The sequence below is a fragment of the Dipteris shenzhenensis genome, chromosome 9 (genome assembly GCF_047967505.1).
Source record: "Dipteris shenzhenensis isolate YYH24624 ecotype China chromosome 9, Dip_SZ_1.0, whole genome shotgun sequence".
NCBI lineage: Eukaryota > Viridiplantae > Streptophyta > Polypodiopsida > Gleicheniales > Dipteridaceae > Dipteris > Dipteris shenzhenensis.
Window position 1 is genome coordinate 24,163,992 of NC_141604.1, and position 26,320 is coordinate 24,190,311.

Below are 26,320 nucleotides of genomic sequence, written 5' to 3' on the forward strand. Positions count from 1 at the left end.
CATCCAAAAACGCAGTAACTTTACCTTTAGAATATGACTCATCTTCAGACTGAGGATCCTCTTGCTGATGTGAGTGTGGACCTACTAGTGCATTGCATTTTGCTAGGCAACTGGTATTTGCTGACTTGGAGCCTCCATCTGTTCCACCCTTGGGATCTCCTTCACCGACACCAGTTTTGCCTGCTGTGTCGTCCCTTGTTCTGTGCCCTTTCTGTGCGCTTGGGTCGGAACTCTTGGGGACCTGCTATACATACGTTTTTGCCTGGCTTTGAAGGTCTTCCCTCCTCGTGGAGCTTGGAGAGGTGATGGTTGGTTTTTTTCCATTTTTGGACCCTTCTCCTGGCTCTCTTGTAACACCACGAATACATCCACTTGTGACTGGCTGCGCAACTGCAAGAGAGACCTTTTGCACCTTTGCGGGGCCTCCTTTTTTGGCACTTTCGTCTCTGGGAGCGCTAATAGAACTACGCGTGAACGAGGTGAAAGGCCCTCCTCTGAACTCCTGCACCACCCTCGCGTAAGAGGACCTTGCTGCCTTTTGGGAAGATCCACTGCCAGTATCTGGTGACTGGGAGAGGGTCGCTTACCTCGCAGCTCATCTTCTTGAATGGTAACATCGTTGGCGTTGAGAAAACGTGGACAGTGGACGAAAGTGACCCGCGCGTTGTCTACCTCGAAGCTTGGTTTCCATGCATCTGTCTCATGATGAGCAAACAACGAACCCGTAGAGAATCCATGCATGAAAGAGAGAGGTGTCACCTCAAGTGTCAGCTCAGAGATAGTTGGAGCTAGATTAGGGGGAGGATCCGTGTTAGTCCCCATCTTTGGGCTCACTCCGGCTCTTTCCCCTATACATAAAGGTCTGCGGTGGCGGTCGACGGAGGGCGATTAAATCTCCATCGTGCGATGGCGGTGGGGGATTCGGCCCCTCATGTCATTTGCAAGAGCCTATTGCCTGAACCACGTGGCACTAGCAATTGCATCGCTGTCACTCGCAAGCCCCTCGAGAGAGAGAATAAACCGGTGGGTGGCGGAAAGCCAGATTCCGAACATGCTCGAGCGTGGAATCCATCTCCCGGGATCCATTCCCACTAATCTCCCCGGGCAGCAAAATTGCATGTTAGTGTAGCGAAGCTTTCCGTCATCTTGCTCTGTGTTGCTCCGATTTTGCATCCCCAGTATGTTCACATTAAAGCAATGGACAGTGGTAATGAAGGATCCTTCGGCTGGCTTCTCCAAAATATTTCACTCTCATCGACCAACACGCTTCTGGCAACTAGTTTTCATTGTTTTGATGCTTCACAGATATCTCAAGTATAGGGGGCTTACCGGGGGGGGTTGTACTTCAGGACCGTCCAGTGCTGGGACAACCGACGAAGCCGAGTCTGACCAAGCAGTTTGCCAAGTAAAACTGTATAAATATTTGGTTATATTGGCCAGACTGACGAGTCTGTTCTGATGGGTTCAACAGAGAAACCCAAATTCTCAAGATTTCAAGCTTAAAGTTATCAAGGAATCGCTTCAATAGGCGGCTGGTTGGACTAACGAGATGTGCGAGAAAAAGCAGTCCTCAAGCTGGGAAATGCACGCGGCCAAAGCATCCCGTGGTCAGACTGGGTCCAACTCTGAAGCCTATGGCGTAGTGGAGAAGCTAGCTGAGTGTGGCCTAGAGCAGAGACTCGTCTATTTGGAACGGATGCCCCAGCTGCCTTCGGTCGAAGACTTTGTATCCATCTTGCAGAATTGCAGGAAGAAGAAAATTATAGCGTATGCCAAGCGCCTCCATGCATGTCTGTGCAAAAATGGGCTAGAAGCTCATAGATTTCTGGGGAACTACCTTGTCCCAATGTTGATCGAATGTGGAAGCATGTGGGATGCTCAGCAGGTTTTTCACAAGTTGGTCGATCGGAATGTGCATTCCTGGACTGCGCTTATCATGGGTTATATTGGATGCGGGAAATCACAGCATGCCCTCGACCTGTACAAGAAAATGCAAGATGATTCTGTGCATCCTAGCAAGTATACGTTTGTGGCCTTACTGAAGGGTTGTGCAAAACTGAAAAATGTGGAAAGAGGCCGAATCATACATTCTGAGATTGCTAGACAGGAATTGGAACGGGACGTTTTCATTGGCAGCACCTTGGTTGACATGTATGCCAAATGTGGCTCACTTGCAAAAGCACAGGAAGTGTTTGACAAGCTGGGAGTTCGGAATGTAGTCTCGTGGACTGCATTAATTGCAGGATATGTGGAAGGCGAGCTTGGTGAGGAAGCACTGAAGTGTTTCGAACAGATGCAAATGGATGGTGTCTCTCCGGATGCTGTGACGTTTGTTTGCGGCTTGAAAGCTTGTGGCAGCTTAGGAGCCCTAGACAAGGGCCGAGAAATACACACACGGATTTCAAAGCAGGGTTTGGAGAGAGATCCTTTTGTTGGCAGCATGTTGGTCGACATGTATGCCAAATGTGGCTCGCTTGCAAAAGCACGTGAAGTGTTTGACAAGCTGCCAGTTCGAGATGTAGTCTCTTGGACTTCACTAATTTCAGGGCATGCTGAGCGTGGGCTTGGTGAGGAAGCACTGAACTTTTTCGAACAGATGCGACTGAATGGTGTGTCTCCAAATGCTGTCACGTTTGTCTGCAGCTTGAAAGCTTGTAGTAGCATAGGAGCTATAGACAAGGGCCAAGAAATACATGCTGAGATTGCCAAAATGGAATTGGAAGGAAATTCTTTTGTAGGAAGTTCCTTGGTTGACATGTATGCCAAGTGTGGCTCTCTTGATAAAGCACAGGAAGTTTTGGACAAGCTGCCAGTTCGAGGTGTGATCTCGTGGACTGCACTAATTGCAGGATATGCCGAACGTGGGCTTGGGGAGGAAGCACTGAACTGTTTCAATCTGATGCAACTGGAGGGCATCCCTCCGAATTCTGTCACATTTATTTGCAGCTTGAAAGCTTGTAGCAGCATACAAGCAATAGATAAGGGCCAAGAAATACATGCTGAGGTTGCGAGACAGGGATTGGAAAGAGATCCTTTTATTGGCAGCACCTTGGTTGACATGTATGGCAAATGTGGCTCCCTAGCAAAAGCACGGCAGGTGTTTGACAAGCTGCCAGTTCGAGCTGTTGTGTTGTGGAATGTATTAATTGCAGGATATGCTGAACATGGGTTTGGTGAGGAAGCACTGAACTCTTTTGAACAGATGCAGCTAGAGGGTGTTTCTCCAGATGCTGTCACGTTTGTTTGCAGCTTGAAAGCTTGTGGCAGCATAGGAGCCCTAGACAAGGGCCAAGAAATACACGCTCACATTTTCAGACAAGAATTGGAAAGAGTTTCTTCTGTTGGCAACGCATTGGTTGATATGTATGCCAAATGTGGTGCTTTTGCAAAGGCACGCGAAGTGCTGGACAAGCTGCCAGTCCAAGATGTAGTTTCGTGGAGTGCACTAATTGCAGGTTATGCTGAACATGGACTTGGGGAGGAAGCACTGAACTGTTTTCGACAAATGCAACTAGACGGTGTCCCTCCAAATGCTATCACGTTTGCTTGTAGCTTGAAAGCATGTGGCAGCATAGGAGCTGTAGATAAGGGCCAAGAAATACACACAGAGATTGCAAAACAGGATTTGGAAAGGGATCCTTTTGTTGGCAGCAGCTTGGTTGACATGTATGCCAAATTTGGCTGGCTTGATAAAGCATGGGAAGTGTTTGACAAGCTGCCACTTCGAGATGTAGTCTCGTGGACTGCGCTAATTGCAGGATATGCTCAGCTAGGAGAGAGTAGAATTGTTTTTCATATGCTTGAGAGAATGAGAAGAGAAGGCTTGAAGCCAAACGGGGTTACATTTCTTAGTATTCTTACCGCATGCAGTCATGCTGGTCTAGTGGATAAGGGCCAGAAGTACTTTGAGGTCATGAGTCAAGACTATGGCATCACTCCAACTATTGAGCACCACACATGCATGGTTGATCTCCTTGGCCGTGCAGGCCAATTAGACCGGGCAGTAGTGATGGTGGAGATGATGCCTTTCCAACCGAGTGTTGTAGTATGGAATACTGTGTTGGGTGCTTGTCAAAAGTGGGGTAACGTAGAGCTTGGCAGACGGGTCTTTGAACATGCAGTGCGGTTGGATGAAAAGGATCCTGCAGCCTATGTCTTGATGTCTAACATCTATGCTGGTGCTCAGATGCTGGAGGAGGAGAAAAAGGTTGAGGAAATGAGAGTGCAACAAGCATGGAGGAAGCTACGACAGAGTTGCATTGAGCTTGGTGGATTTGTGCATACATTTGTGGGTGGGGATACAAGGCATTCCCAAATTTTCCAAGTGAGTGCAAAGCTAGGTGGTCTTTCGCTCAAGATCGGGGAGGAAGGGTATGCCCACGATTTGGATTGGGTACATGTATGTGGTGGTAATCCAACGCCCTAATTAATACTCACGAAGGGCACCCCTATCTGTTGTGCCTAATTAATACTCACAAAGGGCACCCCTATTGTTGTCAATACTCTCGGGGTTTGTGAGGACTGTCAGGTGGTCACTGCTCTATAGAACTTTTCTTAGAGATGCAAAGCTCCTTCATATCTCCAAGATCGAAAAAGGTCATTGCACTTATATCAAAAGCTAGAGCTCTGCAAAGGAGGAAAGTGTACTTGTGGGGACTATTGGTGGTGCTACTGCATTGAAAGGAGGCATTGTCCTGATTATTTGACAAGAATGACAGAAAGAAGTGAGAATAACTTGGAGGAGAATGAAAGTGAGTCAGATGATGCTGAGTGACTTGCCTCTGTATAACGGTGAATCTGTCTCTAAAACCATGCTGGTGTGGTTTCCTTATCTGCAGTTTCTCAAATCAGGTCTGCGACTTTTATAAACCTAGTGATTTCTGCAAAACTTCAAGTCCTTTTGATAATTGTTTTGCATGTGCTGTGCAGCTTTTGTACATACTCTCAGCCGCAGGCATTGTCATAAAGCAAGAAGTGGATTAGCCACGTCTAGGTCTGGAGCAGCATGCAAAGGAGGGCAGCAGACAGCTAGCAGACCCCAACACAGCGACACAGGTTGCCACACCAGCTTCCACACAGCACATAGTCCATGTCTGTTAGCACTTAGCCCTGGTATGAGTCTTGTAGGTCAGGTCAACTTTATGAGTTGACTTCTGTGGTCAACCATATGGTTGACTTGGGGGCCATATAGGCCATCCTTCGTATTTTTCTCATATCCATTTGAGCAGTACTAAGTTTTGCTCCAGCTTGTTGTTTGCTTCCTGCACTCCACTCCCGTTCCATTGCTTCCTGCACCCAACAGTGGTATCAGAAAAGGTCTATGAGTTGACTTCTTTGGTCAACCATATGGTTGACTTGGGAGCCATATAGGCCACCCTTTGTGTTTTCCTCATATCCATTTGAGCAGTACTAAGTTTTGCTCCAGCTTGTTGTTTGTTTCCTGCACTCCACTCCTGTTTCATTGCTTCCTGCACCCGATAGTGGTATCAGAGCAGGTTCTCTTGCTCCTACTTGTCTTCCATTGTGCTCTCCCATTGCTCCTACCTGCCAATTTGCTCCAGCTCAGTCCAGTGCCTCATTTCATTGCTAGAAATCTGTTTTTTGAGCAGAAAAACACTCTAGCGACAATTTTTTGACTTTTTGAGGTTCGATTTCGACATTTTTTGAAATTTTTGAGCTGTCCGCATGCAAACGATCCTGTCCCATACCATTTCAGCCGAGAAATTTTTGTCCTATATGGATAGGTATGCGATGCTGCCAGGAATCCGAACGACTTGTCAGAAGTCTATTTCAAGCATTTTTAAACTATTTATTGAGGTTTTCTGCTCAGATTTGGACTCTTTTTAGTCATTCGGGCCTTCCTCCAAGTGCTCCAATCTGCTCTACCACCATTTGACTGGGATTTTCTCCCTCTTGACTCAGATCTGTCTGGTACAATCAGATTTGAAGCTTTTCACTCTACCAAATGCCCAAAATTGGCTGTACCAAGACAATGTCATTGCAAATTTTAACAAAATTGACAAAACCCCTAATTTCTGAAAGGGCAAAACTGTCAAATTTAGAACAAATGACCAAAAGTCTCAAATTTTGCTGAAATAAAGTAAATGTGACAAAATAACTTGCAAATCTAAAAAAATCTCGTATTCTGTCAGCAATAGATCCAAAATCCCTAGTGTGGGAATGTAAATGAAGTCAAAATAGGACAAATACTACAAAAGCTCCAAAATGTGACCAAAAGGAGCAAATGTCACTGCAAAATCTACAAATGTGATACAAAATCCCAGTCTCGAGAGCAAAATCATCTTAATGCATACATCACAAAAATCAAGGATTTTCAAGAGTAGCTCATTAATGTGGATGAAATTATTTTAGATGCTTAGGTAGTGGCCACGACACTCAATGGACTTCCTGAGTCCTACCAAGGGTTTGCTACTACTTTGAGATTGGTTGCCATGGGCAACCCTAACACTTAACTTTCTGCTAGCTTGTTTTCCATCTGCAGGAAGAGCATATCTGCACAAATTGTGCCGCCTCTCAAATTGCAAATGAGGCTTTTATCGCTCATCACAAAAATAAGGGAAAGAACGGGTAAAATTACAGCAAACCCAAGCCTTTTGGAGGCTCATCTACAGCTAGACACTCATCTGGTTCTGCTCCGTCTGATGGCAAGAAGAAAAACTGCAAATGTGGTAATTATTGCCAGAAGCCAGGACATGACATTTTTGAACGTCGCAAGCACATTGCTTCTGAAAAGAAAAAGTAGCAAAAGGGACTTGCTGTCACTACTATTGTTGCTGCCCCAGATCATGGTCATGAAGTAACACACATTGCTCACCATGAGTGGGCTTTCACGGTGACATGCCAGTACCATCCAAAGAAGCTTGCTATAGCCTTGTCTGTCTTAGATTCTAAGCAGATTGGCGCTTCGACAGTGGTGCTTCCAAGCACATCACTTCTTGCAGATCACTCTTTCAGACATTGGCGGCTGCTCCACATGGTGGCACAGTGACATGTGCCAACAATGCATCATATCCCGTAAAAGGGATTGGCCACGTCGAGGTCACTTTAGTTTTCGGTGATACGACCACGCTCATGGACGTTTTGTTTGTCCCAGGTATCAAGAAGACCTCATCTCCATTGCAGCCATATCCTTGAATGGCTTTCGGGTTCTCTTTGATGGTTATCTCGATGTGCCATGTATGACAACCGATATGATGACATCATAGTACTTACTGGGTTACTTTCTTTTAGGCTATATCATCTTGATGTTTAAGACAAACAGCTTGCTATAGAGGCAAATTTGGTGGCTGAATCTGTAATTTTAGATTCTCAATTATGGCATGCGAGGTTGCTTCACCTCAAATACAGAAGCTTGGTTGAAATGCATTCACAAAACATGGTGGTTGCTCTCCCACCCATGCATGCATCAGTTAAACATGTTTGTGAGGGATGCTTGTTGAGCAAAATGTACCATTTCTCATTTTCAAATTATGGGATAGTTGGTTCATCCAGGAAGCTTCATCTTGTGCATAGTGGTGTGTATGGGCCGATGCGGACATCATCTCTCTCGCTCTCTCATATTTTATGGTGTGGATATATTACGGAATTTGTGCTTTTGCAAGCATTTGTGGACCATTAGGGGAGGGATGATGACAATGAAACATTTTTAATTGCATTGGACAAAACTTGAATAGCTTGAATAGGATGTTATAAATACTCAAAATGTAAAGAATGCATGTGAATTAGAGAAAAACGCACCAATCATTGTAAGAAAGATCTTGATCCTACTTTTGCATATTTAAGGATTGTTGTATTATGGCGTCAATTCTATGGTAGTTGAATTCTATCTTAGAGACACTATATGGCTTGGATTTGGAAAGCAAGCAAGCATGTGTAACTAATGCTAAAAAACACTTTATGAATTAGATTGGAAAACAAAGTTAATGCATGCATAACTAAGGTGTTTTTTGTTTGATTAAAATTGCTTGCAGCAGTAAGGGTCCTTTTGTGTTCAAGTTCAAGATGGGTTAAGATTTTGAAACCTTTTCTTTATGCATAATGTGTGCATTAGGTATTCATTTCTCAAGGCTTTAAAAGAAAAGACATTATTCCCATAAAATTTCACCATTTGATATTAGAATGATGTTAATGGTCTCTAGGTTAGCACTGACTCTATGCTCCAAGTCATCACCACCAACAGAACGAGTGACCTAAAAAAGAAGAAGTAAAATACAACACTCTCCATATAATTGATGGGTCTTCTTGGTTTGAAACAATAAACAAATAGGTAGCTCCAAATCCCATATTACTATGACCTCAAGTTTAGGATGCCAAGTACATCTAGCCCAATCCTTCATGAGGGAGTATATGCTACACCTTCATGATTGTAACCTAATTAAAGTTGAGAAAATTAGGCCCATTTCATCCTTCTTGTAGTGGAGCATGGTTGGACTTAATCTAATGACATGACTTTTGGTTGGTGAATTTTAGAATACAGAATATACAAATGTTAAAGCTCAAGTCAAAGATAGCAAACATTTTTATTTGCGGGAGGGTGAGCATGTGCAAGCATGCATACTTCATACTTATAATGAGAACAGTGATGAGAATCCTCAAATTTTGGATGTCTTTATTACTAGCTTAGCAATCCAAAAATGTGACTTTGTAGTACATTTTGCATACTTTCAGCAGTATTCTAAATTTCTTTTGTGAAAATATATTTTGAAAATAAATTTGCCCATGGGGCTATAAGTATATACTAAAGTACGGAAAAAAAAACCGAATGGGTGACACTTCTAAGGTATGAATGGGTCCTTAATTTTTACCTTGATCATGGTCCTTGTCGTTAGAGATATAGAAGTGGATTTGTTTATGAGCCTTGTTCTTCTTCTCGATCTCAATATGTCAATATGCTATGTGGACAAGTATGGTGACTTGGTCAGAATGCCAATGCATTGATTGTATCTCATTTTGCTCCTTAAAACTATAGTTTTTAACAAAGTCAACCACTGAGACAAGAACATATTTGGGGAAATTTCTCAAGAAGTCCCTGAATTTCTTAGCTTGCCATCTTGCCATGAAGTTATGTAGACACTTCAACCTCTTTATAGTGCTATAACTACTATGTGCTACACAATAACATTAGCATTGGTATGTGCTATACATAGTAGTGCTAAGTGATGATATAACATTGATATGACTACCATGTACTATATGGGAATAGCTATGTAGTAGCATGATGGCTACAAAACTCTCCAATCTTGTTACGGACTTCTGAAAAGCTAAGTTCTAAGTGCTATGTGTTAGCACTTTGTCTTGGGGGGTGGGGGGTTCACCTCTCAAAATTTTAGTCTACCACGTGCATTCAAAAGGAGGGTTATTTTCATTCCACTTTTGGAAAAAATTTAATAGGTTTACAATAAGTGGAGGGATTTTCTTATTCAACTTTAAAAAGAAATCCGTTAGTTCATAAGTAAAGAGGGGTGTTTCTATTGGGAAATGTTTTTTACTTGAGGGATTTTTTTAATACTCCTTGAACACACATGATGCCTAGGATTTCTTAATGGTGCACCCCCTGAGCACTTTGTAGTGCTAATGCTAAGTGCTATGTGCTAGCAGGTAGCAATGCTCATACTTAGTAGTGCTAAGTGCTAAGTGCTCAATGCTAACATTGATAAGTGCTAGCATTACTATGTGCTAAGTGTTAGTATTGCTAAGTGCAAATTGTTAGGCTGCTACCAATGCCAAATGCTAAGTGCTAACTTCTAAGTTGCTATAATTGTTAGGTACATGCTATGCATAGCAGTACTAAGTGATAGTATAGCTAAGTGCTATGCATAGTAGTGCTAATTAATTTGCCATAATTGCTAAGTGCTATGCATAGCAGTGCTAAGTGCCAAGTTCTATCATTGCCTTAATGTGAAGCACTAAGTGCTAGCATTGCTTTAAGTGCTAAGTGCTAGCATTGTGAAGTGCTACGTGCTAAGTTACTAACAGTGCCAAGTGCTAAGTGCTAAGAGAGTGCTAAGTTGCTATAACTATTATGTACTATGCATAGTAGTGCTAAGTGATAGTATAGTAGTGTTATACTTAATGCCACATGCTATACATAGTATTGCTAGTAAGCACTGCTATAAGTGGTATGTACCATAGATAGCAGTGCTAAGTGAAAGTATAGCGATGTGTAATTGCTATGTGCTATACATAGCATAGCTAAGTGATAGTATAGCATTGCTATAACTGCTATGTACTATACATAGCAATGTTAAGTGATAGTATAGAACTGCTACCATTTCATAGTTCCTTGGCATCGCCAAATACTCTACCATCTCTATTTCCATTTTAGCTTGATCAATATCTATTTCATAATCTTTATCTCAATGCGAATATTCACCTTAATCTTAAACATCATTCCCAATGAGAGTAACACTACAAGGCACAGGTCCTTTTTCGATGGAAATACCAACCTTTTTTACACTAAAAAGTTTTTTTTTGACGGGCATAAAAATGCAGCTACTAGCATCGAAAAAGAATTGTCGCTATATAGCGACACTAATAAACATCGCTATATAGTGACACTGGTAAACGTCGCTATATAGCGACGATTAATAGAAGCTTAAAACAAACATTAGTGGGGCTAAACAGTGCCACAACAAGCCCTGTTTTGCCCCACTAATGTTTTTTTAAAGTAATTACAAAAGAATGTTGTTTGTTACAAAATTTCCTTTGTGAAAAGGGTGATAAAAAATCGTTTAAACGAGCCGAGTGACAGAAGCATATACATGTTGAAGATATACAACATTGTTTGTTACAAAATTACCCTTTCAAAAGAGAGGAGAAAAGAAGAAAAGAGGGAAAAAAAGAGAAAAAGAGAGAAAGCATATGCTTATGAAAAGAAGAGAAAAGAAAATAAGAGGGAAAAAGAAGAGAAAGAAGAGAAAGGAAGAGGGGAAAAGAGAAGGAAAAAAGAGAGGAGCATATGAGCATACGAGCATGTGCTCATGAATAAGCATAAGCATAGGCAAATGCATATGCTTATGAAAAGAATAGAAGAGAGGATGAAAGAGAGGAAATAAGAGAGGGGAAAAGAAGAGAAGGAAGAGAAACAAAGATGAGAAAAGAGAAGGAAAAAAGAGAGGGGAAAAGCATATGAGCATATGAGCATATGCTCATGCATAAGCATAATATGAGCTTAAGCATAGGCAAATGCATATGCTTATGGAAAGAAGAGAAAAGAGGATGAAAGAGAGGCAATAAGAGAAGGGAAAAAAAGAGAAGGAAGAGGAAGGAAGAGGGGGAAAAAGAATGAAAAAAGAGAGGGGAAAAGAATAAAAGAGAGGAGAAAAGAGAAAGCATATGCTTATGCTTATGCATGAGCATATGAGCATATGCTCATGCATAAGCATAGGCAAATGCCTATGCTTATGAAAAGAGGAGAAAAGATGGTGAAAGAGAGGAAATAAGAGAGGGAAAAAGAAGACAAGGAAGAGGGAAAAAAAGAAGGAAAAAAGAGAGGGGAAAAGCATATGAGCATATGAGCATATGCTCACGCATAAGCATAAGCATATGAGCATAAGCATAGGCAAATGCATATGCTTATGAAAAGAAGAGAAAAGAGGATGAAAGAGAAGAAATAAGAGAGGGGAAAAGAAGAGAAGGAAGAGGGAAAAAGAAAATGAAAAAAGAGGGGGGAAAGAAGAAAAGAGAGGAAGAAGAGGAAATAAGAGAGGGAGGGAAAGAGGGGGGAAAGAGGGAGGAAACGAGGAAAAGAGGGGAACAAGAGGGAACAAGAGAAGAGAGCGGAAGAAAGGGTTCCTACCCCCATCACTGCAACTAGCACTTAAAGCACTAGCTGCAAGCCAATGCAAATAACGAAAACAAGAAAAGGAAAGAAGAGGAAGCACTTTCTTACTTGGAAAAGTCCCGCTTGATGTTTCGTGGACTGGCCCTACAAAAGAGAGGAAACATACCATTTTTCAGATAACTAGTTAGAGGAAGGAGGAGTTTGGAGAAGCAACTTTCCAAAGGGATTGGATTGAGGGGACAAGCATCAGCTACAAACAAGGAGAAAGCACGAAAGGAAGGGAAAGAGGAGCACGAGAAATACCAAAAAGAGAAGAGACAATCTCATTTTTTGTCCTTAATCTCTAAAAATCAAGCATGAAAATTAGCACATAGGCTTAGCAATGCAAGGAGAAACATGCTTCAACACTCACAAAATGAAATCTTACAAAAAATGAACCTACATTGCTTAAAGAGACACACCTTCTTGAAAAACTTCCTTTCACACAAGTAGAGAGGGAGAAGGGTGGAGAGGAAGCACAAGTGTCAATGGGATAGGGGCTTGGTGGGGTAAGGAGTGTGGGGAATAGAGGAGGAAAGCGAGATCACCAAATATAATGTGGGAGGAGAGATTTTTGCTTTTCTCGCAATAGGGTTGTGAAAGATGATATCGCGCGGGGTTTCGAGTTTTAGTCCCCCAGCGTCGCTATATAGTGACACTGGTCAGTCATTATATAGCGACACTAAATGTCTCACTATATAGCGACACTCATACCCTAAAAGTGTCACTATATAGCGACACTTATACCCTAAGTGTCGCTATATAGCGACACATCTTAAGGGTTGCTATATAGCGACACTTATATCCCAAAATTGTCGCTATATACTTATACCCTAAAAGCATCTCTATATAGTGACAAAATAGGGCAAAGCATCACTATATAGCGATGGTTCAGGGCACTTGATCTAAGAAGAGAGGGAACGAGCTCATGGGTGGCTATTTTTGGATCTTAATGGACTTCCTTGCATTTTGTGTTGTGATATTGGAGGTGTGCAGATGGAAGAGACGAGTGGAAGCTTGTCAGATGATGCGCCAATGCACTCATTGCAAGCGAGAAGTACGACATCAACGCCGTATTGTCATGTGCCACATGAGGATGTATGGGGAGGAGCCCAAACCAATACCCACCATTGGTGGTGCATGTGGTGATGGATCATCAAAAAGTCAATGCTATTTGAGTTCGTGATTAATATTGCATGCATACACGACACAAAATCTTGAGACAAGATCTTATATTTACACGAAACCTTGAGACAGGATGAGGAGGGTGGCAAGGGTTGTGTGTGTATACCTTCACACTTTGAGAAGGAGTATGGCTTACAGAGAGGTTGTATTGTCATTGCACTCATTGCAAGTGAGAAGTATGACAACAATGCCGTATTATCATGCGCCACTTGAGGATGTATGGGGAGGAGCCCAAACCAGTACCCATCGTTGGTGGTGGATCATCAGAAAGTCAATGCTATTCGAGTTCGTGATTAATATTGCCTACATACACGACATGAAATCCTGAGACAAGATATTATATTTACATGAAACCTTGAGACAACATGAGGAGGGTGGTGAGGGTGGTGTGCGTATACCTTCACACTTTGAGAAGGAGTAGTCTCCCGGATGTGCCAAATGATGAGGAGGGTATGGTGGACATGATGGATTCTATTTTTAGGGGCAATGCACGTGATGTTTGAGTCTAAGGCTATGTACATAGTACCTTTGATAGAGGAGTTACAAATCTTATGGATAGAAGTGTGGGTATTTGAAATTTTCAAAGCTCGTAGACATACCAATGACATTTCTGTGTTGAACACATCGATTGAAAGAGAGTCACATATGATTGTGGAGTCATGGCTAATATAACTTCACACAAAACAGGGCAAAGCATCGATATATAGCGACGGTTGAGGGCACTTGATCTAAGAAGAGAGGGAAGCAGGTCATGGGTGGCTATTTTTTGGATCTTAAAGGATTTCCTTGCATTTTGTATTGTGATTTTGGAGGTGTGTAGATGAAAGGGAGTGGAAGCTTGTCAGATGATGCGCCAATGCTCGGGAGTGCAGGGTGGTTTACAGAGAGGTTGTATTGTCATTGCAAGCGAGAAGTACGACATCAACACTGTGTTGTCATGTGCCACTTAAGGATGTATGGGGAGGATCCCAAACTAGTCCACCGTTGGTGGTGCACATGGTGATGGATCATCAGAAAGTCAATGCTATTTGAGTTTGTGATTAATATTGCATGCATACATGACACAAAATCTTGAGACAACATCTTATATTTACACGAAACCTTGAGACAGGATGACGAGGGTGGCGTGCATATACCTTCACACTTTGAGAAGGAATATAGTCTCCCGAATGTGCCAGATGTGAACGAGGATATGGTGGGCATGATGGATTCTATTTTTAGGGGCAATGCACATGATGTCCGAGTCTGAGGCCGTGTACATGGTACCTTTGATAGAGGAGTTACAGATCTTATGGACAGGAGTGTGGGTCTTTGATATTTCGAGAGCTCCTAGACATACCAATGAAATTTTTGTGTGGAACACATCGATTAAAAGAGAGTCACGTATGATTGTGGAGCCATGGCTAACTTCACACAAGATAGCTGAGCAAGTGCTTTGGATACCAATCTTCTCTCCTCGCAGTTGGAGTATTACGGGACTATACACAAAATCTATGAAATTGATTTCTTTAGTATTTTCATTCTTGATGTAAAATGGTTTAGAACTATTTAGATGGTCTTTGTTCTTCACGAGTATTGTGAGTAGGTGCATACTAATGATTTAATTAATTGAATCTTTTGTTTTTAAATATCAATTGGTACATGTACTTAAACATAGTTTCATATAATTGATGGCATTTGGCACCCATCTTCAATATAGGTGGTTTTTCATCCAAATCATTTTGATCCAAGATGGTGGTACATGATTCAAGTTGCACCACAAAGTAAGAAAAGTTTTGAAGATAGAGATGTGAATATGGACATGCCACTACCAATGCCAGATCCAATTGATCCAGATGGGATTTAGAGAAGATGAAGATCACAATATGAGCCAAGAGGAAGATGTGCATAATGACATCATATGGGAGGAAGATCATGATATTGAGGAAGAAGATGATGATCATCAAGAATCACCTGACTTTATTGAAGAAAATGATCAAGTCTATGGTGAACGTATGATGCCAGAGTACGATGATGATATATATAGGAGATCAACTCAATATAGAGTTGGAGATTGACTTGTTTGGCACACTAGACTTGGCTCAGGATGAAGCCAAGTGTCAAACGTGGACGAATATATGAGCTTCAAACTTGATGTACATGCTCTTGTACTTTTATTCTTTCAAAGGATCAAACATGTATGAAAAGAAATTTTTTTTGTCATTGAGTAAAACTATCTTTAAAGGTCGGTATGGGAAAAAAACACGCTGTAAAATGTTGCTGTATAACAACCTTATACAAGTCTAGCATATAGTGACATTTATAAAAGTGTCGGTATATAGCGACACTTTTTAAGCCTGCATTGCATACCGACAATTAGCACCCCATGCGCGCTAAATGTGGGTACTTAACCATTGGAATAAGGCCTATGTGTAGAAGTGTAAGGAGCATAATCATCAAAATACTAAAATACAAAAGTTAAAGTATAATCTAACTATGTGACACCCTGACACCACATTCCTCCTATGAATAAGTTCAAAATTTTACTCCATTTTCACATCATTAAGCCTTACCATGTAAAACAATAGGCTCCAAAGGCAAATAATACCTATGACTCATCCAGAATATGTATGAGATCTTCAATGTGCCATTCTTGCCGATTTGTAACCTACATACATCCTTTTTGCTAGGTGAAATTATGCAACAACAATATCTTGCAACTCCTTGCTAATCACATCATTCTACACAACTACAAAGGCAAATTGTTTTAATCCTTCTTTTCCAAACAATATTTAGCCACATATAAATTTCTCTTATGGACATCTAGTATTTTCAAGCTTTAGCAACATTACTTTTACCTCCATTTCTTGCATTCATCAACATCATCAGGCAACTCCTTTTTTGAAACAAGTCTCCTAAAGAATTTGGAACCTTGACCACTTGCAGTGAATTATGGAGACTATATATGAGTCCTGAGTAGGTTTTAGTATCCTTCTTGGTTTTGGAAACTTTATAGGGATTGTTGAGAAGGTCCTTCACTTGTGGATAACTTAGAAGAGGGTGTTGAAATGCGCTTTGAAACTCCTCAAAGCACATGCCCTAGTCATTTGCAAAGCTTTCTATGTGTATGCACAATAAATGGAGAAATAGCCAAGGAGAGGGGAAAGACAATGAGAGAGATCATAATAGGGGATATTGCAAAAGAGAGAGGCAAGGAGGGAGGGCGGGACGATATGGAAGAGAGAGAGGGAGGGGGGGGGGAGAGAGAGAGAGACAGAGAGAGAGAGAGAGAGAGAGAGAGAGAGAGAGAGAGAGAGAGAGGCAGGGAGGGAGGGAGGACGGGAGGGAGGGAGGGAGGGAGAGGGAGGGAGGGAGAGAGAGAGGGAGAGGGAGGGAGGGACGCGGGGGAGAGAGAGAGAGAGAGAGAGAGAGAGAGAGAGAGAGAGAGAGAGAGAGAGAGAGAGAGAGGAGAGAGAGAGAGAGAGAGAGAGAGAGAGGGAGGGAGGGAGGGAGGGAGGGGGAGAGAGAGAGAGAGAGAGAGAGAGAGAGAGAGAGAGAGAAGAGAGAGAGAGAATGGATGTGAGAGAAAGACCTTGGGAAGCGAGAGTAGAATTCAAAAAACTGACAACCAGCCATAAGTTAACTGTTAATAACCAAGTGCCCAATTAGTAGAACTACCTATAAGTTCAACAGCTAATAATAACCAAGACTTGCCCAATCAGCATGATTTCCTACTCCAGCTCAGTACAAGTTTTGTACAATTGGATTGCTTTTCTAGCACTTAGCACCTCATGTCCTGAACACTGCTATTTGGTCCACCTAATTGTGCTTTCTCCTGGGTGCTAATGATAATTTCCCTACTTCTAATAGCATCCATGTAGGCCACCCTATAGAGTTTAATGGTACCCTTGATTACCATTTGTCTGCCCTTTGTCTAAAAGCCTCACTCATGGATATTGGCTATTGTTGAAGGTGTTGTCATAAAATAAATCACCCTGTTAGAAAAAAGGTGGCTTAAAAGTAACACCTTTAATCTAAAAGGGGCTCATATTAGTCACCCTATAAAATAGAGGGCAACGTTAAACAATATCCTCTCTTTCTTTGGAAGCATATATTAAATCATATATCATATCCAAGTTTCAGGTTCATAGGTTTTGATCCACTTGGTTTGGATTCTAGATTTTGAATTCACTTATTCAAGACTCCAATTTTTCAATTTTAGGTATAGAGCTATCGTGTTTTCACTTTTGGGTTATATTTTTTTATTTCACTTATTCAAGGCTCCAATTTTTCAATTTTAGGTATAGAACTATAGTGTTTTCATTGTTCCTTTGAATTGGATTTGAAGTCTACCTTTTTGGATGTCTTCAAGAGTGGATTAGGAAGGGGAAGCCCTTTTGGCCCACCTTTTTTTGACATTGTTCTTGTAGTGCAAAATTTTTCATGAGAATTGGACACATCCTTTTATGCATTACATACTACTCCAACATAGTCATGAAAGCATAGATCACTACGGTTTACAAAATTATGGAGAGGAAGAAAATCGCCTCTCCACCCACACTTTGTATGCATTATATTCATATATGTAGATAATCTATTTTATATTTATAAATAAATAAATTATATATATATATATATATAATTTTGTATATGAATAATAAAAATTGAAGAACCTAGGTAATTATGTTGAAATATGTTTTAATAAGCTAGCCAACCCTTTATTCGAATGCATGGTCTTGAATGCAAACGAGGGCTAAATTACAAAAACAACACCAATGTTCATGTTATCATGGTCTTGATCACTATGCATTATGAGTTGCACGAATGGTGACTTCCATGCTATCGCTATCAAATCTTTAAGGCAAGCATTTACAAGCTCATGTGCATAATAGTTCTCTATTCATGTACTTTAGTTAAACTACTACTATATGGCCATCACTAAATTTGTAATAAAAGCACTAAGCTTGAGATTTGAAGGGGGAATTAGAACTTGAAGCCTTTGTGTCATGTCCATGAAGGTTTTTATAGAAGGTCAGTTGTTTGAGAAATTAAAATTTACCGAGATAGTTTCACAATAAAGAAAAATAGTATGATCATATGTATTGTTTTTAAATTCTAGAAGAAAAGCTATAGATATTGGAAAAAAGTAAAAATTTTGGGGATCAAAATATCAAATCTTTGGGAATTTGTCAAAATTATATTTCGATTAGAGTAGGCAAACTCTCGACAGCAATAAAAAAAGTTTCACTTAATGAAACAAAACAAGACCAAATCATCCATGTTTGTTTCATGTCCATGATTCTATTCATTTATATAAAATAAAAAGATAAAAGGTCAATCAAGTGTTCATTCAATAAGAAAATATGAAAAAGAAAGGAATTTACCAACAAATGCACAATCTAGGTGCCTAAAGTCTATGTAGATTCTCTATAAGGAGTTATTAGATTCCACATCAACTGCCTACATAGTTCATGAGAAAATGCAATTTGGAATCCAAATGATTAGATAAATGCATGAAATTTTTCTTATTTTTGGAGGGTAAATATAATTAGGTTTATTGCTTCCTAGGCAAGAGCTACTTATACATATCGAAAGTAAAAATTGAATAATTCATGGAGTCTACTATGTACTATTCATCTATTTAATGGAGAACTTCCTTTGTTGTTCATCAAAATATCAACGAATCCTTCTCAATGGTGATCAATTGTAGGCATGCTTCTAATAACTTATTAAGAATGTTCTTTTTGAGAGAGAGAGAGAGAGAGAGAGAGAGAATTAATATAGTTTCTCTATACTAATCATCAACAATACTTCAAATGCTTTTTCTTGTAGTTCCTTTCTTTTTTGACGATTTGTCCTAGGATATTATTTAAACATGTATAAGAAGATCATGACTTATCTATTTGCCTTCCACTAGTGCGTTGCAAGTCAACCCAAATCATTGATGTGGTATACCTATGTCAACTTAAACTATATTACTAGGCTTTAAAAAAGTATCCTTGGAGTTTAATTTCATTCTTTTTCAAGGATATTCTTGGAACATCTCGAAGACAACTTTCACTAGTCTATGCCGATCGGTACAAGTCAACCTAAGTCATTGATGTGGCATATGTTCATTTTTTTGGCTTGCCCCTTGGGGGTAGCCTTAGCAATGATGCAATTTGGGCAAAGCAGAAATTAGGCATTTTTAGATTTTTTGGAAGTATATTTTCTTATTGGACAATATGTTGATATGTGGCTTCTCTTCATCTTCTAAACTATATTACTAGGCTTTAAAAAAGTATCCTTGGAGTTAAATATCATTCTTTTTCAAGGATATTCTTGGAACATCTCGAAGACAACTTTCACTAGTCTATGCCAATCAGTACAAGTCAACCTAAGTCATTGATGTGGCATATGTATGTCTCATTTTTTTGGCTTGCCCTTGGGGGTAGCCTTAGCAACGATGCAATTTGGGCAAAGTAGAAATTAGGCATTTTTAGATTTTTTGGAATTATATTTTTCTTATTGGACAATATGTTGATACTTCATCTTCTGCAACCTTCCTTCACACCATTTCTAGTGGATTCCTTTTTGTTTGCTTTTTTAAATCTTGGGCAAGCCTTATGGATGATTAAATATCATTCACCTTGTGTTGTCTACTTAAAGTATGGTTGTCTTGGGAAAAAAAGATCTTGACGTATAGTGGAGAAAATGCTCAGCAAAGTAAAATATATTGAACGACTTGTAGCAGCCTGCAGGTTTACAACCTTAACGGAAACGCTGAGAATCATCGATCAAGAGTTACTTGTTCACATTCAGTCTTCAGTGTGTCAATTCTATATGCGCCTTGGGTTTTGAGAAGACAGTATATATGCCAATCTGTGCGTGCTTACACTCAGCACAAGCTGCTGCCAGCTGGTATATCCTGGGAGATATACATTTTGGTCTTTGGCACATTGGATTACTCAAGTTGCCGACTTTGCAAAGTAATGCTGACAATCATCTCAGACCTTTTGCACGTCAGTCCCCATGAAAGGCTGCTGTTTCCTCAATCCGCCGACGATAGAGCGATTACCGGGGTTGTTAGTGGATTGGGAACACAGCGTGATCGATGGTGCATTATTTGTGATCAAATCAATCTGTCAACGTTATAGAAACGGTGTGCACGATACTCTCCACTCGACAAGCTATGTCTCTCCATTATTACGATATCCCAAAATCATATCTGCCTTAGGACGATAAAGAACAGCCACCCCACCCATGAAGATATTCGAGCGTTGATTGTGATAGAATAGACAAGTTGCCACCACCGAAAGATCAAGCTGTACATCTCAAGAAACCTGCAACTAGACTTCAGCCTATTTAACGGAGTTGCTGGCCTTGAAATTATCATCGCTTCTGAGATATAACCACAAGCGCCTACACCTGTGAGGACATCGCCCAACTGTCTAGTATCTACCAAGCCCCCCTAATTTGTAAGTCACATATACTCTCCTGAGATATTAATTTTGTAAGAGAGTTTAGCATCTTTGCAGCTGCTAGTGTGTTCGACACAGGATTTGTAGAAGTGTCCCGAGCGCGCCCTTGATTTGTTGGTTATGCAACTTGTTATCTTAAACCGCCTTTAAATTTGCTTGGCTTATATATGCTGGTGCTCGGATGCAGGCCAGGTTAACATGTCAGGAAAAGGCAAGAGCGGTAAAGCCAAGACCCCTACGACGGGACATGGAGCCAGCAAAGGGCCTGCCACGGCCAAGGTCGGCGAAGGAGTTGTTCCCAAGAGCAGTACGCCGTCTGCGGCTGCAAAGAACGCGGCAGCAGGGAACACTGGCTCCAAGAAATGAGAGGCAAACGTGAATGGAGCTGTCGCCATCGCCATGGAATTTCCTCATCTTGGGGCCTATGAGGAAACCATGCTCTTGCGGATATATGTCTCTGTGGCGATGGCATTAGTTTGTGTATGCTTTGTTAAGATTGCGACCATGGATTTGCAATTACCGTATTGTTAATATATGATATGAAGCAGCCCCGTCTTCCTTCTGTTATTGGAGAAGCCAATGTGTCATTCATGGGACAAGAGCTTTATAGCACTTAACTAAAAGACTAGGGCGTATGATGATAGATTTAGGGGTCTCCACTTTGTCCCTAGCGGATGTGGCGAGCTTGCCAGAGCTCTTTTCTAGTGTCGGACACACTAGAATAAGTGCTTATAAACACATGATTTTTAAAAAAATATGCCTCTTTTGTACATAAGCGTGCGTGCATCATGGTGGTAAAGCTCACAGATGTCCATAAATTTAGCGTGGGTCCAATCCCTAACATCCATAGTCTTTTGAACTTTGGTTCATTTAGCTTTTCCGGCTGTCAGCAAGGTGGGTCCTAGCCTCTTGAATGCTTCAGATAGGACAAAGCTGAAGCCCCTAGATCTATCCCAGTGACTCAAGTCAACTATTCGTTATAATCTACCGTGGATTGATCGTTGAAGAGGCAAAGAGTCACCAAGGTTGCTTGCAATTATGTGTGTCATCAGCTATGACTTCAATTATGCAATGCATGCACTTTTTAATTATCTTGGATGGTTCCACGATCCACTGTTCACTAAAAACCCATGAGTCGCCAAGCTTGCTTGCAATTATTTGTATCGTCGACTATGACTTCAATTATGCAATGCATGCACTTTTTGATTGTCCTGGATGGTTCCACGATCCAGTGTTCACTAAAAACCCTGGTTTAGTATAGGTGAAAGGAATTTTTTCCTTGGAAAAAAAAAACATCATTGGAAGCTAAAACTCTACGTCCGCCTAATCTTGATAAATGTAGAATTTATTAATCTCAAAAATGCAAATTTTATTAATTGGAAAAATGCAAAACTCCTTGGTTTAAATACATGTGCCTTTGTGTATGGAGGTAGTGCCTTTGTTACCACTACCTCCACATCTAGTGGAAAGTTAATGTTACTTTTGGGAACTGTAGTTATTTTAGAAAAATTGATAGAGTTGAGCCTCATGAAGATTTCATCTTCAAATTAAAATTGCCTTTTAGTCATTTTTCTTGCATTGTTAATAATATGTTTGTGACATCTATGGGTTTGTTGTTTCTCTTATGTTGTCTCTTCCATTTTGCCTCCTCTCTTACATCCATAGCCTCTTCCTCTTGCTTCACCACCAATGATGTTTAAGCCATTTCATTTAGCTCTCCTCACGCCCTTGAGCTTATCACTACAACCTAGCTTGTAGCTATGGCTAGTTCCTCCCTGGAAAGCCATGCATAGCCTTGCCTCTTCTTGCAATGCAATAACAAGAAGATACCTCAGCTTTGTATGTGGAATGAGGAAAATCCCAAATTGTTATCAATTGATTCTTGTGATCTACTGATAAGACCTGGATGACAGAGCACATGAACAACTTATGCATCACAACATAGAGGTGGGAGGTGGAGTCAGATCCAACTCTCTACATATATTAATGCTACATAATGTCCTCATGAGGCTACAAAGTATCATTGCCTCCTATTGTGAATGAATGGCTCAAGATCAATGGTATGAAAGAAGCCAGATGGCATTGCCCACCTTGGAAAATGCGGGAAGGATGATTTTTCATACACAGAGGCAAGCATAATATGTCTGGAGAAATTTGATATCACTATAAAATATGGACCTCTAATTTGATCCATTAGTCCGTGAACCTCTCGGATTGTTAAATTATAGTCACATACAATGTTCATTTCTTGTTCATTTCCTCTGTCGCTCTAGTCATCAAACTCCTTATCAAACATGTATGTCCATACATTCTACATTATCATTTTGGTGTCTACTTGATGAACAAGAATTAGCTTATGCTTTGCAGTTGTGTTTTTCCTTCAATGCGATCGAATTACTTAGAATAAACATGATTGATATAGGAAGTGATATATATATATATATATATATATATGCCTTTTACTAAATTTTCTTTGACTTTGCAAATTGCTTTCCAAAAGATGGCCCTTGCAAAAAGGACCCTTTGAGAGAGAAACATTCTCAAGCATGTGGATCCTAAAAATGTGAGTGGCACACACACTACACACCTTGGGGTTTGCACTACTAAGAAACCCTATCTATCATGTGTGTTCTAGGGGTATTAAAAAAAACCTTGTTTACTTATGACAAATTGATTATTTTCTAAAGTTCAATTAAAAAACCCTCTTGTAATTGTGATCCTGTTAAAATTTTTCCAAATGTTAAATTAAAATACCCCTCCTTTTTAATGCACATGGTACACTAAATTTTTTTGAGGTGACCCCTTGAGCATGCACACGCAAGGGCGTGCACACATGCACACACACACACACACACACACACACATGTGTTTATAAGTGTGAATATAAAAGCAATGACATTCTACGTACATAATTGATTTCACTTGCCAAAAAAACACTTCGATTAAACGCATATAGGGAATACATATCTAAATCATGCATGGCTTCATACTAAGCAAATTTTCCCTTTTAATAGGCTTTATTAATGTGTATAAATGGTTTGATTAATACCAAGTAATTATTTGTGGAAATTGTGGTCACTAAAAAATTCATTAAGAGGGTTTACCATTGATTGTAAGGTGCTGACCATAGCCAACTACTATATGGCCATTATGGACCGACTACAATTAATGCATCTCTAACCAACTGATTCAGACAAGAAGAAAAAGTCAGCTATAAAAATCATGGCCATACCTCTTCGACACTACAAGGCACGGGTCTCTTTGCGACACTGTCTACCGGCGCTTCGCAGGTGCGGGCATGAAAATTATCGGTACGGTTGGCGAGCGAGGAAGGTGTTAGTGTGGACGACAAAATTATAGTCAATATGAGTGTCAGTATGTACATCAATATAGGCATCGATATATACCAATGCACATATCAATGATTGACAATGCTTCCACGGACACTTCCACCGTCGTCGTCCTCGCTAATACCTACTCTGGGTTAAATTTTTCATATTGACGTCTTTACAAGACATTGTTTCCATGGGGCCCAAAATAATTCTTGACCACAAGTTTGGTCATTTGAAAGATAAAAAATATAAGGGTATACACAACAACACAAAGCACCTATAGACGTGCACACAAACACATTTCCTTAACTTAAAAAAAACTTACAGGTGTGTCTATAAACCCGCATCTATAGGCGCATCTATATAACAGACAGATGCACCTATAGACATGCTTTTAGACACTCTATAGAAATTAAAAAAAACAAAAAGACGCGTACATAGACATGCTTATAGATGCTCTACAGAATCTTTTTTTTTTAATAAAAGCAAAATTTTGTGTGGTTGAATAGAATGCTATGTATGTTGTGTATGCTATGTGGTTACAAGAATCCCATTTCCACATTGTGCAATCCAAATCATACAGCCAACCGCATTTTAATTAGCACGATTCCAAGCACGTCTATATCCAATGATTACAATTCTGAATAAATATTACAACTCCAAAACATTTAGTTCACAAGGCATTCATTGATAGAACGTTGCACAAGGAAATTGAAAGCCAAAAAAATAAAAGGAGTATATATTAATTCATAGCCCAAAAAGTGCTTATATGTGCATATAGCACGAAGCCAAGCCACATCCTATGTCTTTAAGTACAAAAAATAAGAGGAGTATATATAAAAGAGAGGCACGAAGCCAAGCCAATGGCTTCAAGTACAAAAAAGAGTAGCTAGCACTACTTCTATGACTAATCTAAGTTCTCTGCATCCTCGCTCCCTTCTTCCTCATCTTCTTCCTCTTGATCAGCCCTAGAGCCTTGTAAATGAGGGACAACATGTATCAATGTATGCAAAATCAAATCTTTATTTACAATATTGACATTATTTAATTACTTTTAAATACATGGGGGGGCGCTCTAGTAGCCCGGATATACTGCTCCTCAATAATCAACCCATCATCATAGAAGTGCCTCCATGTATCTCCTTTGTGATGGTGGTGGTGGTAGGCTGTCTCGATAGGAGTAGGGTACCTGCCCACGATATCAAGCTACAAGATGACACAATTTGTGGAGGGGTTAATACAAAGAAACAACCTCCTAATAGACCACATAAAAACAATATAATTTGAGATCGATACTTACGAATTAGGCCTCCCATGATTCAACACCCCCTGCTCCAAAATGCACGTTTCCATATTGCTCCATTTGGATCCTTCGTGCCTCCATGTACTGCAAATTAGGGTCCACCACCTTCGTTGCCTTCATTGCTTTCTTTCACTCATGCTTGTGAGCAGTGTGGGACCTGGCCCCTTGGTGGTTGACCTCCCTCTCTCTTGGCAATCTCAGCTAGTGCCTGCCTCTTACGTGAAGATCTTTTATTATCAAGTATCATAGCAATCTTTGACTTGGTCCATTTATCTGCCATTTATCTGTGAACTGAACATTGGGGGGATTAGGATACCTAGAGTGAACAGCAACGAGGGTCTCATCAACTAACTTTTTTGGCTGGTCTTTGTAGTGAATAAAGCAATCTCTGTAGTTGTTAGCAATTATAGAGCGCATGAAGGCCATAATATCCTTCCCCCGCACATCCATCAAGATGCCTCCTATTTGAGTGATGTCATAGAAGATCATACCATCACCCTCTAGCATGTCTACATCATCTGAATCATCCCCGACCCCACCATTATCCCCCCTAAAACACTGTGCCATGCAATCCCCCCACCGCTCTCCCTGCTACTACGTTTACTACCCTGTCGTGTCAAGCTAGTATGTTGGCCACTCGTAGCTAGAGAAGTGACCTTCGACTACATGGGAGTATGCTGGCCACTCGTAGCTGGAGAAGTGACTCTCGACTGCACGGGAGTACGCCGGCGGCTCTGTGAGGTAGAAGGGCCTCTTGACCACAGGGGGGAGAAGGGGCTCGGCTCTATAGCATACTGGGCTATCTCGACTCCACTGGGGTAATCTCACCTAGTGTGGGATTGGGGTGGTTTGGAGTCTATACTGCCGACTCCTAGGGGGTGCTTAGAGTACCCGTCATGTATGTGTATAACTCCCCAGGAGTGGGAAGGCACCCCAAAATGTTATATAACTCCCAAAAGATGGCATCTCGAAGATCAGGTGAGGCTGAAGAGCTTCCTGTCCACATGATGAGCTGAAGAAAAGAAAAGAAGAAGATTACCATCGAGCATGCCCTCTTTCCATCATGAAAAGAAAAACTAGAGTGACAGCCTGACATTGAGCAAGCATTTACAAACTCCTGCACTCTTTGAATTAGAGTGACAGAAGTCTGTATCTGCTTGCTCAATGTCAGGCTATTGAAGCTTCATGTGCTAAAAAAGAGAAGGAAAGAGAGGAGAAA

At 40.7% G+C, this 26,320-nt stretch overlaps 1 protein-coding gene and 1 long non-coding RNA gene across 2 annotated transcripts; both read left to right on the forward strand.

The window, feature by feature from the left end:
- Positions 1-1,080: 1,080 nt before the first annotated feature.
- On the forward strand, positions 1,081-4,717 carry LOC147898401 (pentatricopeptide repeat-containing protein At2g33680-like). Its single transcript, XM_087379285.1, has one exon. It carries the CDS (start codon positions 1,550-1,552, stop codon positions 4,424-4,426), a length of 2,877 nt encoding a protein of 958 aa, XP_087235411.1. The 5' UTR covers positions 1,081-1,549; the 3' UTR covers positions 4,427-4,717.
- Positions 4,718-20,124: 15,407 nt separating this feature from the next.
- LOC147898402 (uncharacterized) lies at positions 20,125-21,041 on the forward strand. The gene is made up of 2 exons (XR_015541578.1): positions 20,125-20,463; positions 20,654-21,041. It is a non-coding gene; the product is annotated as an uncharacterized LOC147898402 (long non-coding RNA).
- Positions 21,042-26,320: the final 5,279 nt, after the last annotated feature.

Coding starts and splice junctions, on each gene's coding strand:
- LOC147898401 (XM_087379285.1), top strand. CDS start 1,550: ATGTGCGAGAAAAAGCAGTCCTCAAGCTGGGAAATGCACGCGGCCAAA.